The 14047-nt window shown below is 49.0% G+C and overlaps 1 protein-coding gene across 1 annotated transcript in view; it reads right to left on the bottom strand.

The window, feature by feature from the left end:
• Window positions 1-14047, bottom strand: part of SCTR (secretin receptor) — a 78139-nt gene that overhangs the window by 18730 nt on the left and 45362 nt on the right. Inside the window, exons 4-7 of the mRNA XM_042954217.1 lie at window positions 12306-12409; window positions 5117-5214; window positions 3852-3984; window positions 1561-1714 (exon numbers count right to left, since the gene is read on the bottom strand). Of these exons, the coding sequence (XP_042810151.1) occupies window positions 1561-1714; window positions 3852-3984; window positions 5117-5214; window positions 12306-12409 (489 nt within the window). The remainder of the gene's footprint in view (window positions 1-1560; window positions 1715-3851; window positions 3985-5116; window positions 5215-12305; window positions 12410-14047) is intronic.

Below are 14047 nucleotides of genomic sequence, written 5' to 3'. Positions count from 1 at the left end.
CAGATGACTTCCCTGATGTGAGGAGATAGGGCCTCTGCCTGTAAGGATTTAGACAGGCAGAAAAGACAGCATTCCTGGCAGGGGCACTTCTTAATTAAAGGCACCAAGAAGAAAACAAATGAAATTAATGGCTGGTACACATGACTATCCTTGTAAGCATGTGAGGCACTCAGAAGAATCTGGCTATCTTTCCAGAACCCAGTGGGTAACTTACATATGTTTATCAAATGAACAGTTGATGGATGGTTGAGTGGATGGATGGATGGATGGATGGATGAATGGATGGATGGATGGACGGACAGATAGATGGACAGACAGATGGATAGATGTCCATCAATGGCAGAATAGGAGTTAAGGGGCTCTGGAAACAGACAGGCTGTGGTTTGAATCCTGGGTTTGCCCTTGTCTGCAGTGTGAGCTGAGGATATTACCTCATGTCCTTGAGCCAGGTTTCTTTGAGAAGCTTCTGGAAGTTATGCCAATAAAATAATGCATGTAAAGTACCGCGCTCATAGTAAGTGCTCAAGAAATGGGAGTTATCATCTGCATTGGTCAGAAAGGGAAGGGGGAAGAGATTCGATGGAGGCTGAGTTGGCTGTCTTACTACTATGTCGTCTCCTTCCTACAAAGGAATCCTGAATTTCCTTTGGGAAGCCATGTGGTTTGAGTAGCTTAAGCCAATCAGTGTATTCCTCAGGTCAGGGAATGTGTATGAGACAAAGTGGTCCAATCAGGGTGAACCTCAGAGTATTTGCTGCGAATGCTGGGACACGGCCTTTTGCTCTCCTTAGAGGTAACAAGGAAGCTGGTAGCCCAGAAGCTGCTGGCAGTTACACTGGGAGCACCAGCCTAATGACAAAGCTGATGTTCCGGAAGGCAAAGTGGAAAGACACGAAGAAATGTTGTTGAGCTGCTGGATCCAGCCTCACCTGAAGTTGGTGACCCCTGGACTTTCAGACAGATAAGCCAATTAATTTCTTTTATGTTTAAAGCTGATCTAAGCCAGATTTTCTATAATCAAAAGTACCCTGATATAGAAAGGAAGCAAGAATGAAAATATATGAATAAATGTCTAAGGAAGATGAAACAAGGGTGGGGGGTATCACATTGTAAGAGACTTTGGATGGCAGAAATTGGGGCTAAATTTTAGCTGTTAATTCCCACTTGACATACAAACAAACCAAAGCCAGGGGGTTAAACAAGAAGCAACTTGCCGAGGGGTGCCTGAGTGGCTCAGTTGGTTAAACATCCGACTCTTGGTTTCGGCTCAGGTCATGATCTCATGGTTCATGGGTTCGAGTCCCGCATAAGGCTCTATGCTGACAGTGCGGAGCCTGCTTGGGATTCTCTCTCTCCCTCTCTCTCTGCCCCTCCCTTGCTCTCTCTCTCTCTCTCAAAAATAAACATTAAAAAAAAAAAAAAAGCAGCAGCAGCAACTTGCCTAAGATGACACAAGTTAGCTAACTTAACGAAGTGTAGGGCTGGAACTCAAAACCAAATCCTCTGACTCGGTGCCCTTTCCCACATACACACAGCCATTATACCTACGGAGAAACATACCCCATCCGAGGGCAACAAATCCCTGGAGGCACTTCTTTTCTGAGAAGAAGGAGATGACGAGGAGCGTGTGAAGGTAGAGGCCTTCCACCAGCAGCCAGGCATAGTTGGCCATGATGCAGTATTGGAAGAAAGCCATGACCAGCTTACAGCCCACCTGGACAGAGAGAGGCAGGTGAGCCCCAGGCTGGGTAACCATGGGCTTCCCTCTGGTGGCCACCCCCAAAGGAAGTGACACGGTATGCCGCAGACCGAGTCCCTGAGGTTCATGGCCATCCCCTGTGGCCTTCCATTATCGGAAAACCAGGCCCACAGAGTTCTCTAGAGGGTGGAACTCAACATGCCAGCAAGCTCCGTCAAAAAGGTTAATGGGCCATCACAGAAGCAGGAACTACATTCAAATTCTGGAACTGGCTGCCAGTTGTAAACCTGTGTCAGATATCGCCCGACTCCCAAGCTCCTCATTTGCAGATGAGGAAAGAAGCCTGGAGAAGGAAAGGGATTTCTGAGCAAAGGGTAACAAAATGCTTTCCATGCTGTTTCCCCAGAAACGGTTGAAGGGATGTACCAATTATGTTAGCAGGCAACACTGACGGTGACAATGGCCCCTGACTGGCACACTGCACCTGTTCTGGAGACCTCTAAATACCGGATGGGGGCACCAGGGCTGGCCTTGCTTGATTCAGTGACATTACAGGCTTGTCTCTTGCCAGGATCACTGGAAGCTATGCCTGGGGGGATGTGGAGCACAGGGCTTCGGCGCCAGCAAGGAAACCATTCCCACACTACAAGGGTCCCTTTCCTTTCACTGAGCTGTCCCCTGGGGAGAGGACAGCTCCTGGAATGGCCTGAGGGCTGCTGCATGGACTGCTTTGAGGTCACATCCACAGAGGAGAGGCACCTGGTACTGTCCTGCTGGCCAGCTGTGGTTCCTCCCTTACGGCCACCCACAGACTCTGATTCTCAGAGGTTCCCATGCTTGGCTCGTGAGTCTAATGTTTAGTAGAACCCTAGAAGTTTCCTTGCAGGGCATTGCTGGACTTCCCGGTGCTGGTCAGTGAGAGGGCAGGGTCTGAATTTAAGTCTTCTGACTCCCCCACTGGTTACTCTTACTTCAGCCTGCCAATCTCCCTAAGGGATAGGGCCCTCCTGCAGGGACGGCTCAGTTTGAGTCAGAATACACACACACACACACACACACACACACACAACTACAAACAGTACAAACTTAACAGATCTGTTAAGGAATTACAGATGTGAGTGGTGGGAAGTGACAGGCAGGTTGACTGAACCAATCTCAATCTCCAATCCCTTTCTCTCTTGTTTGCCTCTGCTGTGGAGACTATGATGGTAAAAAAAAAAAAAAAAAACCTCAATCTCCCAGCCTCCTTTGCAGTTAGGTGTGGTCACATGACATGGTTCTAGCCAACGAGATGTAGATGGGTGTCTTGGGGTGGGGATTCCTTCCCACCATAAAAAGGCAAAGCTGCCCAAAGACAAAAAAAAAGTTTCATCTTGACTCTTTTTTTTTTGTACCTGGAACATGGATGTGAAGCCTGGGGTTGTGGCAGCCGTATTGTAAACATGCAGTGTAAAGTATGGAATCAAACATGGCAGAGCAGAAAGAGGGAAAATGACTGGGCCCACCATGGCATCATGGAGACACTGTGCCACCTCTAGATTGCCCATCTGTGGACTGCTTATGTGGGAAAAAACTCCTGTCTGTTTAAGCCACTGATGTGCAGTTTTCTGTTATATGCAGCAAAAGAGAGTCTCAACTGATACACAGAGAGATATTGCTAAGAAATAAGGCTCTCTAAGCACTCAGAAGGAGAAAAGTGTTAGATTTAGCAAAACAATTGTTGTACTGCAGACCTGTGTGTGCAGACATACAGGCATACGCTCATACTTTTCTTTCTGCCACCAACCTCAACCCTCTTTAAACTTGACCATCTCTCTACAGTTAGGACTCTGCAGATGAAGGGAAAAGACAAGCCTTGCTATATATCTAATTGCCACAGTGGCTAATCCACTCCTGGATGCTGGGAGTTGAAGGGCAGCCCCCAGGGGCTTCCTGACAAACTGCTCTCATACATGACCCAGACCTTGCATGGGGAGACATGGGACTCTCCCCAAACCTCCTGGCCCAGCTCCAGTACTGGGCCCTCTACGAAGCATTGGGTGCAGCCTTGCAGGGACCTTCGGGAAGGGCAAAGTGGCTACCACCCTCTCCAAAGTCAGGCTGGGGAGAGCAGGCCGGCCTGGCCACACCCCAGGGCACGCAGGCATGTTACCCTGTGGGCATCACAGTGAGCGACATCGTCCGAAGAGAAGAGGACCGCGTCCTTGATGAAGTTGGACAGGGCACGCAGGATGAAGGACACAAACAGGTGCATGTGGATGTAGTTGCGGGTGCAGTGGAGCCTCCTGGAGGGAGAGAATGCAGGGCCATAGGGGCCAGAACCACAAGGGCTGTACAACCTCGAGCAAGCCTTTTCACCTTCCAGAGACTTTGTTTCCTCCTCTGCTGGAGGGGTCAGCGTCCGTTGCTTGCTCCTCGTCTTCTGGTACGAGAACCACGCTCTCTTATGGGGAACCCACTGCAGCTCTGGGTGGGGGCGACTCCACCCTCCCACCCTGTTGACAGACTTGACCAATCACAGTACTCCACCCCTGGCTCAGGTTGGGCATGTGATCCAAGCCCAGCCTATGAGAACAACCCCCGCCCCCCATTCCCCCCAGGACTTTTCATTGCATCTAATGGAGAAGAGGCTCTCTTTGTCCTGGTGTTACCTAGCTGGTGGAAGGTGCCCCTGCAGAGAGCCTGCCTGAGGATGTGGCCAACGCAGACTGGAGAAAGGGAGGGAGACACGTCTAGTTCTGCTGATACCTTTGACCACCTCGAGCTGGCCATTCCTAAAGCCAGAGACCCCTGAACTTGTCAGTTATGTGTGCCAGGTCACCTTTGCTTTCTTAAACTGTCTTTTTTGTTTATCTTTTTTAATGTTTATTTATTTTTGAGACAGGGAGAGACAGAGCATGAATGGGGGAGGGTCAGAGAGAGAGGGAGACACAGAATCCGAAACAGGCTCTAGGCTCTGAGCGGTCAGCACAGAACCCGACACGGGGCTCAAACTCGCGGACCGCGAGATCGTGACCTGACCCGAAGTCGAATGCTTAACCGACTGAGCCACCCAGGCGCCCCTTCTTAAACGTTTTAGGGTGGATTTCTGTTTCTTGTACCCAAGACTCTGGCTAACATACTTGTAAAATGGGGCTGATAATACCCACCTTAGAGCATTATGTGAAAATCAGAAACAGTACATGTAAAGCAACTGTGCGTTACGTTCTTAGCTATATATACCGAGTCAATGTTGAATGCATAAAAGAATGAGCGAGGTCTCAGAAACATCAATGTTTTGCCACAGGTAACATTTAGATCAAGGGCTAACAAAGTGGCCCACCCAGACCTTCCTTTCTCTGGCCCGAGCAACTGAAAAAGACCCAAAATCTGTGTCTGCGGAAGGCTGGGGAGACAGAGCTGGCAGTGTGTTCTCACCGGAAAGCACAGAGGACGCTGAGGGCAACCAGGAGCATCACCAGGGAGGAGCTATAGCCCACGGTGTACATGACCTTCAGCTTCAGCAGGTACTCGTGCTGCAGAGAGAGGCATGCATCAGTCCCAGCCTGAGTGCACCTGCTCAAGCTGCTTGAACCGTTCAGCTCTTAATGCTGTGCTGATCCGACTCCACGGACATCAGTTCACAGACTCGGAACACCTTGGCTTCGGTAAAGATCTTGGGGATCATCGGATGCCAACTGAAACTTCTACCCCCTGTATAGGACCCCTTACCCCCACCCCGAATTCAAGCCTTTGCTGGAATACCTCCAAGGATTCAGGGCTCACTGCCTTTTGAGGAACTCGTCTGGTATACAACAGGGCAGAATATTAGATAGTTTTTTCTCATGTGAGACTAAAACCTATTTTAAATTGCAGCTATTGGTCCCAATTCTGCTTCTGGAGCCACTTAAAATAAACTGAATTTGTTATGTACCTAAGACCTGTCATTAATTTTTTAATTGTTTTTAAAAGGGTTTATTTATCTTTGAGAGACAGAGCGTGAGGTGGAGAGGGATAGAGACAGAGACAGAGAGAGAGAGGGAGAGAGGGAGACACAGAATCCAAAGTGGGGCTCCAGGCTCTGAGCGGTCAGCACAAAGCCCCACACTGGGCTCGAACCCATGAACCATGAGATCATGCCCTGAGCCCAAGTCGGAAGCTTAACTGACTGAGCCACCCAGGCGCCCCTCTGTCATTATTTTTTTTAAATAAACTTTTCACTTTAGAATAGTTTTGGACTTATAGAAGAGTTGAAAAGATCTTAGAGAGGTCTGTCATTTCTTAATACAGCTTTTCTACCCTCTCATCTCTCACACGTATTTTCAGCCTTACATTTTTCCTGTGTCTTCAGTATCTTTCCACAGTCCTTTATCCTTCTGCTCAATTAATATGCGCCAGTTTGTCAATGCCCTTCCTAAATAAGACACCCAGAACGGACAGCTGGAAAGATCTAGTGTATTCTCTGACCAGGAAGGAGTAGAGCGGGACCATCACCTCCCCGGACCCATACACTGCACTTACACTAACACAGCCAAGCAGGCGTTTACTTAACGTGGCCAACAGCCCCTTCACATTACTGACTCATCTTTGATTCAGAAAGATCTCAATGGAGGGGCGCCTGGGTGGCTCAAGTTGGTTGAGTGTCTGATTCTTGATTTCCGCTCAGTCCATGATCTCATGGTTCATAGGATCGAGTCCCCGTGCTGTCAGCACAGAGCCTGCTTGGGATTTTCTCTCTCCCTCTCTGTCGCGCGCTCTGTCTCTCTCTCTCTCTGCCCTTCTCCCGCTCATGTGCACACACACGCTTTCTTACTCCCTCTCTCTCTTTCAAAATAAATAAATAAACTTAAACAACACAACAACAACAGAAAAGAAAGATCTCAATGGAATGGAAGAATGTGACACATAAAGATCAATTTAAGACCTACATCTTTTAGGTTCAAAAAAATAAATTGTACGACAATGTGAAAAAGAATCAAAAAAATTTAAACCAACACTGTACTGTATATTGCCAATCAAATTAACAAATACTTAATGGTAATAATATTCTATGCCGGTGAGGGTGTACAGGGAGCAAAAATTGCTTCAATCTCTCTGGAAAGCAGCATGTATCGAGAACCTTTGACATATGCATTCTTTTTGACCTCCCTTCTACCACTAGGGATTAATTCTAAGAAGTAAGCACAAATGGAAAAGCACATTTATGTATCAAGATGTTTATCACAGAACGATTTGTGATGAAAAGGACTCAAATGTCCAACAATAAAACAATTAACTAAATTATTTCAAATCAAATTATTTTAATGTGATGCCACCATTGAAATGCAGCTCACCAAGGGTTTTAAACGAGGTCAGAATGTGCTAAGAGTGTAATGTTAAGTGAAAAGGCAGAGTACAAATTTTACATGTACAGTGTGATTCCTGCTATATGTTTAAAAAAAAGTGTTAGGTTGCATTACATGAAATTGCCCTTTTTTATAGATCAAATGATTGAATACTGGCCATTTCATGTGATTCGATCTCAAACATGCACGGAAAAAAGATTGTAAAAAGATTGAAAAAAGATGTAAAAAGATGTTAGAGGTTAATAATGGTTAACTTTGGATGATAAGTTTGTGGCTAGAGTGGTTATTTTTATTTGTATTTTTTCTACTTTTTTCATTTTTCTCCAGTGGGTAAGTACTATGGTATAATCAGAAGAAAAGGGTAATTAATTAAAAAAAAAAAAAAAAAAACAGGCACAAGAATAGTATTGGGGAAATCTTGCTGACAGCTGTTCATATGAAAATGACCTTGAGGTTCAAATGGCCCAAGCTCTGTGGTGTTAAGAAATGTACCGTAGGGAAAGAACACAGGCTTCAGAGCCAAGAGACAAGGTTTCCAAACCCACGACTGTCACTCACCAGCTGTGTGACCTTGGGCAAATTACTTAACTTCTCTGAGCCTCAGATTCCTCATCTGTAAAATGGGGATAATATCTACCTTGCAGGCTCATTGGAAGAACAAATAAAGTATCAGGTAGAATATCTAGACAATGCCTGGCACTTAGAAGACACTCGGGGCATGTTCATTTTTCCCCACCTCCACCCTCCACCCCCATCATCCACCCTTCAACATGAGTCACCAGGCCAAGATTATGGTATGAACTATGAGGTATAAGATAGCTGCTAAAAAAATTAGGCCTCTTCTCAGTTACAGTAATGAAGTGCTGTGGGGACAGCGGACAAAGTTGGAACGTTTGGAGTGCTTCGTCCAGTTCTGGGCATCATGCTATTTTATGAGGCACATTAATAAACTGGAACATTTCTGGAGAAGGGAAGAAGGCATGGAAAACCCTGGGTACATTATGCCTTGAGGAAACTAACAAATAAACTTAGGGAAGAGAAAGATTAGAATGATTGACAGGTAGAAGCGTAAGACCCAATCGGTGAGCTCCAGTGGGACGAAGTTACCAAGAAGAAATCTGACTCAGAGTGCCCGAAAGTTTTCTGAAAGCAAGAGGTGGCCTTCGATGGGATGGCTGTCATGTGACGTTGAGCTTCCCCACTAATGTGACGGCGGTCCCAGAAGCCAGGAGCCACCTCCCAGGGTGGTAAGGCTGCATTAGATCCATAGTGCCTAGACTTTGGGATATTAAAGAGCAGTCAGATGTCAAGAAATTAGAGGCCCCAGCTGTCAGCCGATAATCTTGCCACGGGCAGGATGAGCCGCATGCTAGAGGGCATGAGCCTCACTCCTGAGGACACCTGGTTTTGCAGCTCTCAGTTCAGAAACAGATTTGGGCCCGTCTGTGGCAGCGTGAGGCATGGGGTGACAAGTATGGGGCGTTCAGGCTGATTACTCTGCACTGTCCTGTGGCTGGGTTCATTATTGCCGGGGGACCCTCAGGATACCAGCCAACTCTACTCATTCCTGTGTTATGTCTTTAAGTTCGGACCCAGAAAAAGCCCTGCTCCTAGGGGGCTTGATACGACCTGAGTGCCCCAGCCCTCGATAATCTATAACGGTGCACCAGTCCTCACAGGGCATCGGGTCCAGAAGCCCTGGATCAAGTTGCCTGTCTCTGCTGCGTTTCTTGACTAGGCCACTTTCCTTCTAAATCCTTTAGAGCAGGGGTCAGCAGGCTTTTTCTGTAAAGGGACAGATAATAAACGTTTTAGACTTTGGGAGCCATTTGGTCTCTTGCAACTACTTAACTCTGCCCTTGTAGTGCAAATGGGCGTAGCTATGTTTCAATAAAACTTTATTTTTATTGAAAGTGGCAGGCAGGTGGTGGGCTGGATTTGGCTCAAGAGCTATAGTTTGCCCAACTCTGCTCCAGGTAAGCAAACCTGGTCTTTCTGCTAATCTGAGTCCGCTATTGACTCTTGTTAATGAATAGAGTATTATGTGCCAAGTAAGGAAATTAAAAAAAAAGACAACCAACAAATGTATATTTCCATCCTCCTTTGATTAAAAGAAAAAAGACATTTCAACAATAAGAAATAGGATGATTCAAACCTCAGAATAAAAGGCAAAGTGTGTGGACCAACATCTAGGCACCAGGAAATCACGCTGGTCTGGAAACCCTTCCGATCTTGGGAGTTTTAATTTTTTTTTTGTTTTATTTATTTTTTTAACATTTATTTATTTTTGAGACAGAGAGAGACAGAGCATGAACGGGGGAGGGGCAGAGAGAGAGGGAGACACAGAATCTGAAGCAGGCTCCGGGCTCTGAGCTGTCAGCACAGAGCCCGACGCGGGGCTCGAACTCACAGACCGCGAGATCATGACCTGAGCCAAAGTCGGCCGCCCAACCGACTGAGCCACCCAGGTGCCCCGGGAGTTTTAATTTTTTTAATTTTTTAATTTTTTTATGTGAGCTGAAGCCAAGGTAAGTCTCCTTTCCACTATTTTTGGCCAACTAATATTCTGAGTTAAGTCCAAACTTTGCATTTACCTTTGTTAACTCTTAGTTCCTTGTTTGGAGATGTTACAGTTTCAACCCTGGATGGATATCATGGTTAAGGCCCTGGGTTTTGTTCTTTCCCAGCTGATTAGTCTAAGCCAACAGAGTCTCAAATGTGGTTTCAGTAGACATAACTCACAAAAACAAGAGGTCCCTGGGGTCTCAACAATTCTTAAGAGTATAAAAGGATCCCAAGGCCAAAAGGTTTGAGAACCACTGGCCTAGGCCTATCCTGTATTCCACCCCCCTGCCAGGGACGGTCGAGGGGTGGGCAGGCTCAAGTCACTGGGCCACTGAGATGTGAGGACAGCTTGCTGGGGTTTGGCAAAGAAGCTTTCTTGGGGCGCCTGGGTGGCTCAGTCAGTTAAGCGTCTGACTTCTGCTCAGGTCATGATCTCATGGTTCGTAAGTTCGAGCCCTACGTCAGGCTGTCTGCTGTCACGCCAGAGCCTGCTTCGGATCCTCTGTCCCCCTCTGTCTCTGCCTCTCCCCCACTTGTGCACTCTCTCTGTCTCTCTCAAAAATAAATAAATTAACTTTAAACAAAATTTAAAAAAAAAAGAATAAGCTTTCTTGCTCTCAGGAAGGAGCCATAGGAACTTGGGCTATCCCTTCTCCTGGACAAGCAGGCACAGGGGAGTCTGTGGCTATAGTCACCAATGGCAGTCATCTTACATCGAGGGAGGTGCCAGCCTGGGGAAGGAGCCATCAGGATAGCAGGGAGAGAAATGGAGAGCCTGGTCCTTGGGCAGCTTCTTAGTGCCACTTTATAAGAGCCATGGAGGCTGTTCTCTGCAGCCCAGTTCCATGAGCCACATTCGTTTATTAGGCAAGTTGGGAAATTTCTTTCTTGCAGCCCAAAGCATTCCTTTGAACTTCCATGCTGCCGCTTGTCATAAGAATGTTCCTCTTAATTCTATGGATCTTACCAACGTGATACACATAAACTTCCTGTCCTCATGTAAGTCAGTGATGGAAATGGTAACCTGCAGGGATCAGAGCCCATCCACCTCCCCCCACCCCAAGACCATCTGTACCTACTGATCAATCTTTGTTGGGTCTCGTTATTAAATTATCCCACTCTGGCCAGACCTGAAGACTTCACGTGTCTCCCCCAACTGGATAACAAGTTCTTCCCTTGGAGGGAAGAAACTTGAGCCTCCAACTTGGTCCCCCAATCAGTGTCTTTCACACAGAGGACTGACTGGCTAGAGAGAGGAGTCTTAGAAAAACTTCAGAAGTGGGCACGGTCTGTCTTCCAACCTCAGCCTTTCTCCCTTCACCCTGCCCTTGGCCCCCCACGCTTCTCTAACGTGACCCCACTCCATCCTCCAAGGGACAAACGTGCTTGCCCATCCGTATTCCCACTGGGGAGTTTAACCCATGGAAACTGCAAAAGCGCATCTCCTAGGGGAGGCATGCACCATTCCAGGGAGGCAGCAGAAGCTAGAGGAAGGAGCACAGGTTCTTTTTGGAACTGATTCGGTTTCACTCCTGCCTCCACTATTGTCTGAGTATGTTCCTTAACCCCTCTGAGCCTCAACGTCCTCATCTGCAAAATGGAGAAAATAATGAACTTACAATGGATCCTTCTGAGGACTTAGTGTGATTGTATGTCAGGAAGCCGGCACATAGTAGGTGTTCAGTACAACGATAAACATTCATTGGGCACCTAGTAGGCGCCAGGCATTGTGCTGGGCACCGGGGGCCTGCAAATGAATAAGATTCTGATATGTCCCTGCCATATTCCCACATCTAGACCCCTCCTTGGCTCACAGTAGGTGCTTAATAAATGTTAAGTGAATTAATGCCTCTGAAGAGCTCGCATTTTGGTGAGAGAAATGGATGCACGTGGCACATGCAGACGATTCCATGTAACGTAGTAGGTAACAGTGGAGCCAACTCAGCATATCAAGAGGGCCCTCCCTGGGGGTGGGGGTAGGGAGAAAGGGCTTTCTGGAGTTGATGGGTGGGAGTGAAGTCTTGGAGGATGTGTATGAATCAGGCAGGAAAAGTGAGGACAGAAGGGCTCTCTGAGACTCACGGACACTTTCCGGGAGGCCTCTGCAGCCCCCGAGGAAGCTCCGCCCACAGCTCAGCCCCCTCTCTCAAACCAGACCTGCCCTGCAGCAGCTGGGCTCTCTTCTTCCCGTCAGAGCCCGAGACTCCTGAGAGCGAGCATTCACTGAACACCTCCTATGACCAGGCACCCTTCTCAGCACCTCCCTGGATGACCTCATTTGGTTCTCTTGGCCAGTCTGTGAGGTCAGAACCATTATTAGCCCCATTTCCCTGATGGCGAAAGTGAGGCACAGAGAAGTTAAGTCCCCCCCACCCCCACCAAGGTCACCGTCAGGGTTAGACTCACCAGCCTGGCTCCAGGCACTTAGCCACCACGTTGGCGCTCTTTTGGTTTCCTGACTAAATCACCCTCAGTCTCGTGGCTGCGTGGGGCGGTTCACACTGTGCCACAGTCTCCATGAACACCGTCTCCAGACTGACAGACTAGGGCAGTGAGGCAGGCCCAACGAATCCCGGCTGATGAGTGGGAGGGGGTGGGTGGCAGGAGCAGCTCCCGGTCCCCTGGCCGTGGCCCTGGGCTGGCTCCACTCTGTCCTCTCCCAGGGGCTTCTCACCCTGCAGGCCCCCAGCCCGAGAAAGAGGGGTGCCCAGGCTTACCCGTTTCTCGTTGGATGAGTCGTTCACATTAACCCCACAGGCCAGGTCAGGCCTAGGGAAGGCTTCTGACCAGCCGTCCTCTGTGCAGTTTCGAAACACGGAGCCTGTGGGAGCCAAGCATCCTGCAGGTGAGCAGTGGGGACCGGAGGCAGACGGCCTGGTGTCTTGGGTCCCCTCTGCCACACCTTAGGGGCAGCCAGGCCCTGCCCTGTCACTCGGCCCCAGCTGATCCTTGAAGAAGACGTAAGAGTCAGGAAGGAGAGGTGGTGGGAAAGGAATGTAGGGAGGTGGCCTCAGAAAGGGCGAAGACACAGATGTGTGTGTACATGTGAGAGAGATGGGCAGACCGGCTGACCCCTGATGCCTCGATCTACAAACCATGCCAGCTCTGAACACGTACCCCGTCCAGCCTCCAAGCACTGCTGCCTTCCTCCCGGGGCCCTCACTGCCTCACCCGCCCACCCGTCCCTCTGTGCCAGGCCCAGGGTTTCACAGACAGGGAGACCTTATCACACAGGTCACAGTCCCCCACGGCCCCAGTGACTCTCCTCCACCCGACCCCAGGCCCCTGCAGAACTTCCGGTCACAGCTCCCCAGCCCAGCTTGCTGCCCCCAGGCCCAGCCTCACTCCAGGGCTCTCTTAGGCCCCGTGGCCGTCCCCTCCCACCGCACCCCTCACCTCCCCTTCCGGCTCCGATCTCAGCTCCAACATCCCTCAGCGTTCCAGGAGGGACCTCCCCTCCCCATCCTCGACCCCCACTGGCTGAGGAGCCACTGCTGGCTTTTGGAGGGTTTCTCCCAAACAGGGGGCTGTTCGCCCACCCCTGGGTGTTCACGGGAGATAAATAATAAGTCCTCGTGCTTTGAACTGGTAGGACACCAGTTCTCTTTCAAGGGATTGTCATGTCCCATAGGACTCGAGGGGCCAAGTGTAGTGCTCGAGGACAGCAGTCCCAAGCGATGATACACCCCCCAACCAAAAAGCCACTGATCTCACTCCCTAATGATTGCGTATTTGCTCAATTACAAAGTCCTGTGCTCTACTATAGTAATACTACACGTGATGATGACTGTGTGCCAGGCACTGTCCTAAGCTTGTGACAGGCAGCAGCTCATTTAACCCTAATGAGACTATGAACCAGGCAGTTACTTTTATAATAAAATATACCATAACATGTAAATACTGTGCCCATTTTACAGTTGGGGAAACTGAGGCACTCAGTGGTTAAATACGGTGCTTAAGATCACAGCAGAGGAAGTGAGGGAAGTGGGATTTGAACCCTGAGTCTCAGACCCTGACTCTTTTTTTTGTTTCCAGTTTATTTTGAGAGAGCCAGAGACAGTGCAAGTGGGGGAGGGGCAGAGAGAGAGGGAGACAGAGAATCCCAAGCAGGCTCTACGCTGCCAGCGCGGGGCCCGATGCAGGGCTCGAACCCACGAAACCGTGAGATCATGACCTGGACTGAGACCAAGAGTTGGATGCTTAAACCAACTGAGCCATCCGGGCGCCCTTACTCTTAGCCACACAGTGTGCCGATCCCCTTTCCTTCTCCTGCGTATCCTGATCCCGGGTCCCGCCACCATCTAAAGGCTGGATCCCCCAAGAATCTGGCGTGGTTGGCAGGGACCCGGCCACTCCCGGAGTGAACTTTTCTCAGGCTCCGGGTGCTGCTCCCACACCGAGGAAGTTCTGTTTCACATTTAACTTCACGTCCTGCTCTCCCCACACCTGCAAACCACCA

The sequence above is a fragment of the Panthera leo genome, chromosome C1, assembly GCF_018350215.1.
Source record: "Panthera leo isolate Ple1 chromosome C1, P.leo_Ple1_pat1.1, whole genome shotgun sequence".
In the NCBI taxonomy this organism is placed as follows: domain Eukaryota; kingdom Metazoa; phylum Chordata; class Mammalia; order Carnivora; family Felidae; genus Panthera; species Panthera leo.
This window is presented reverse-complemented; position numbering and strand designations above follow the sequence as displayed.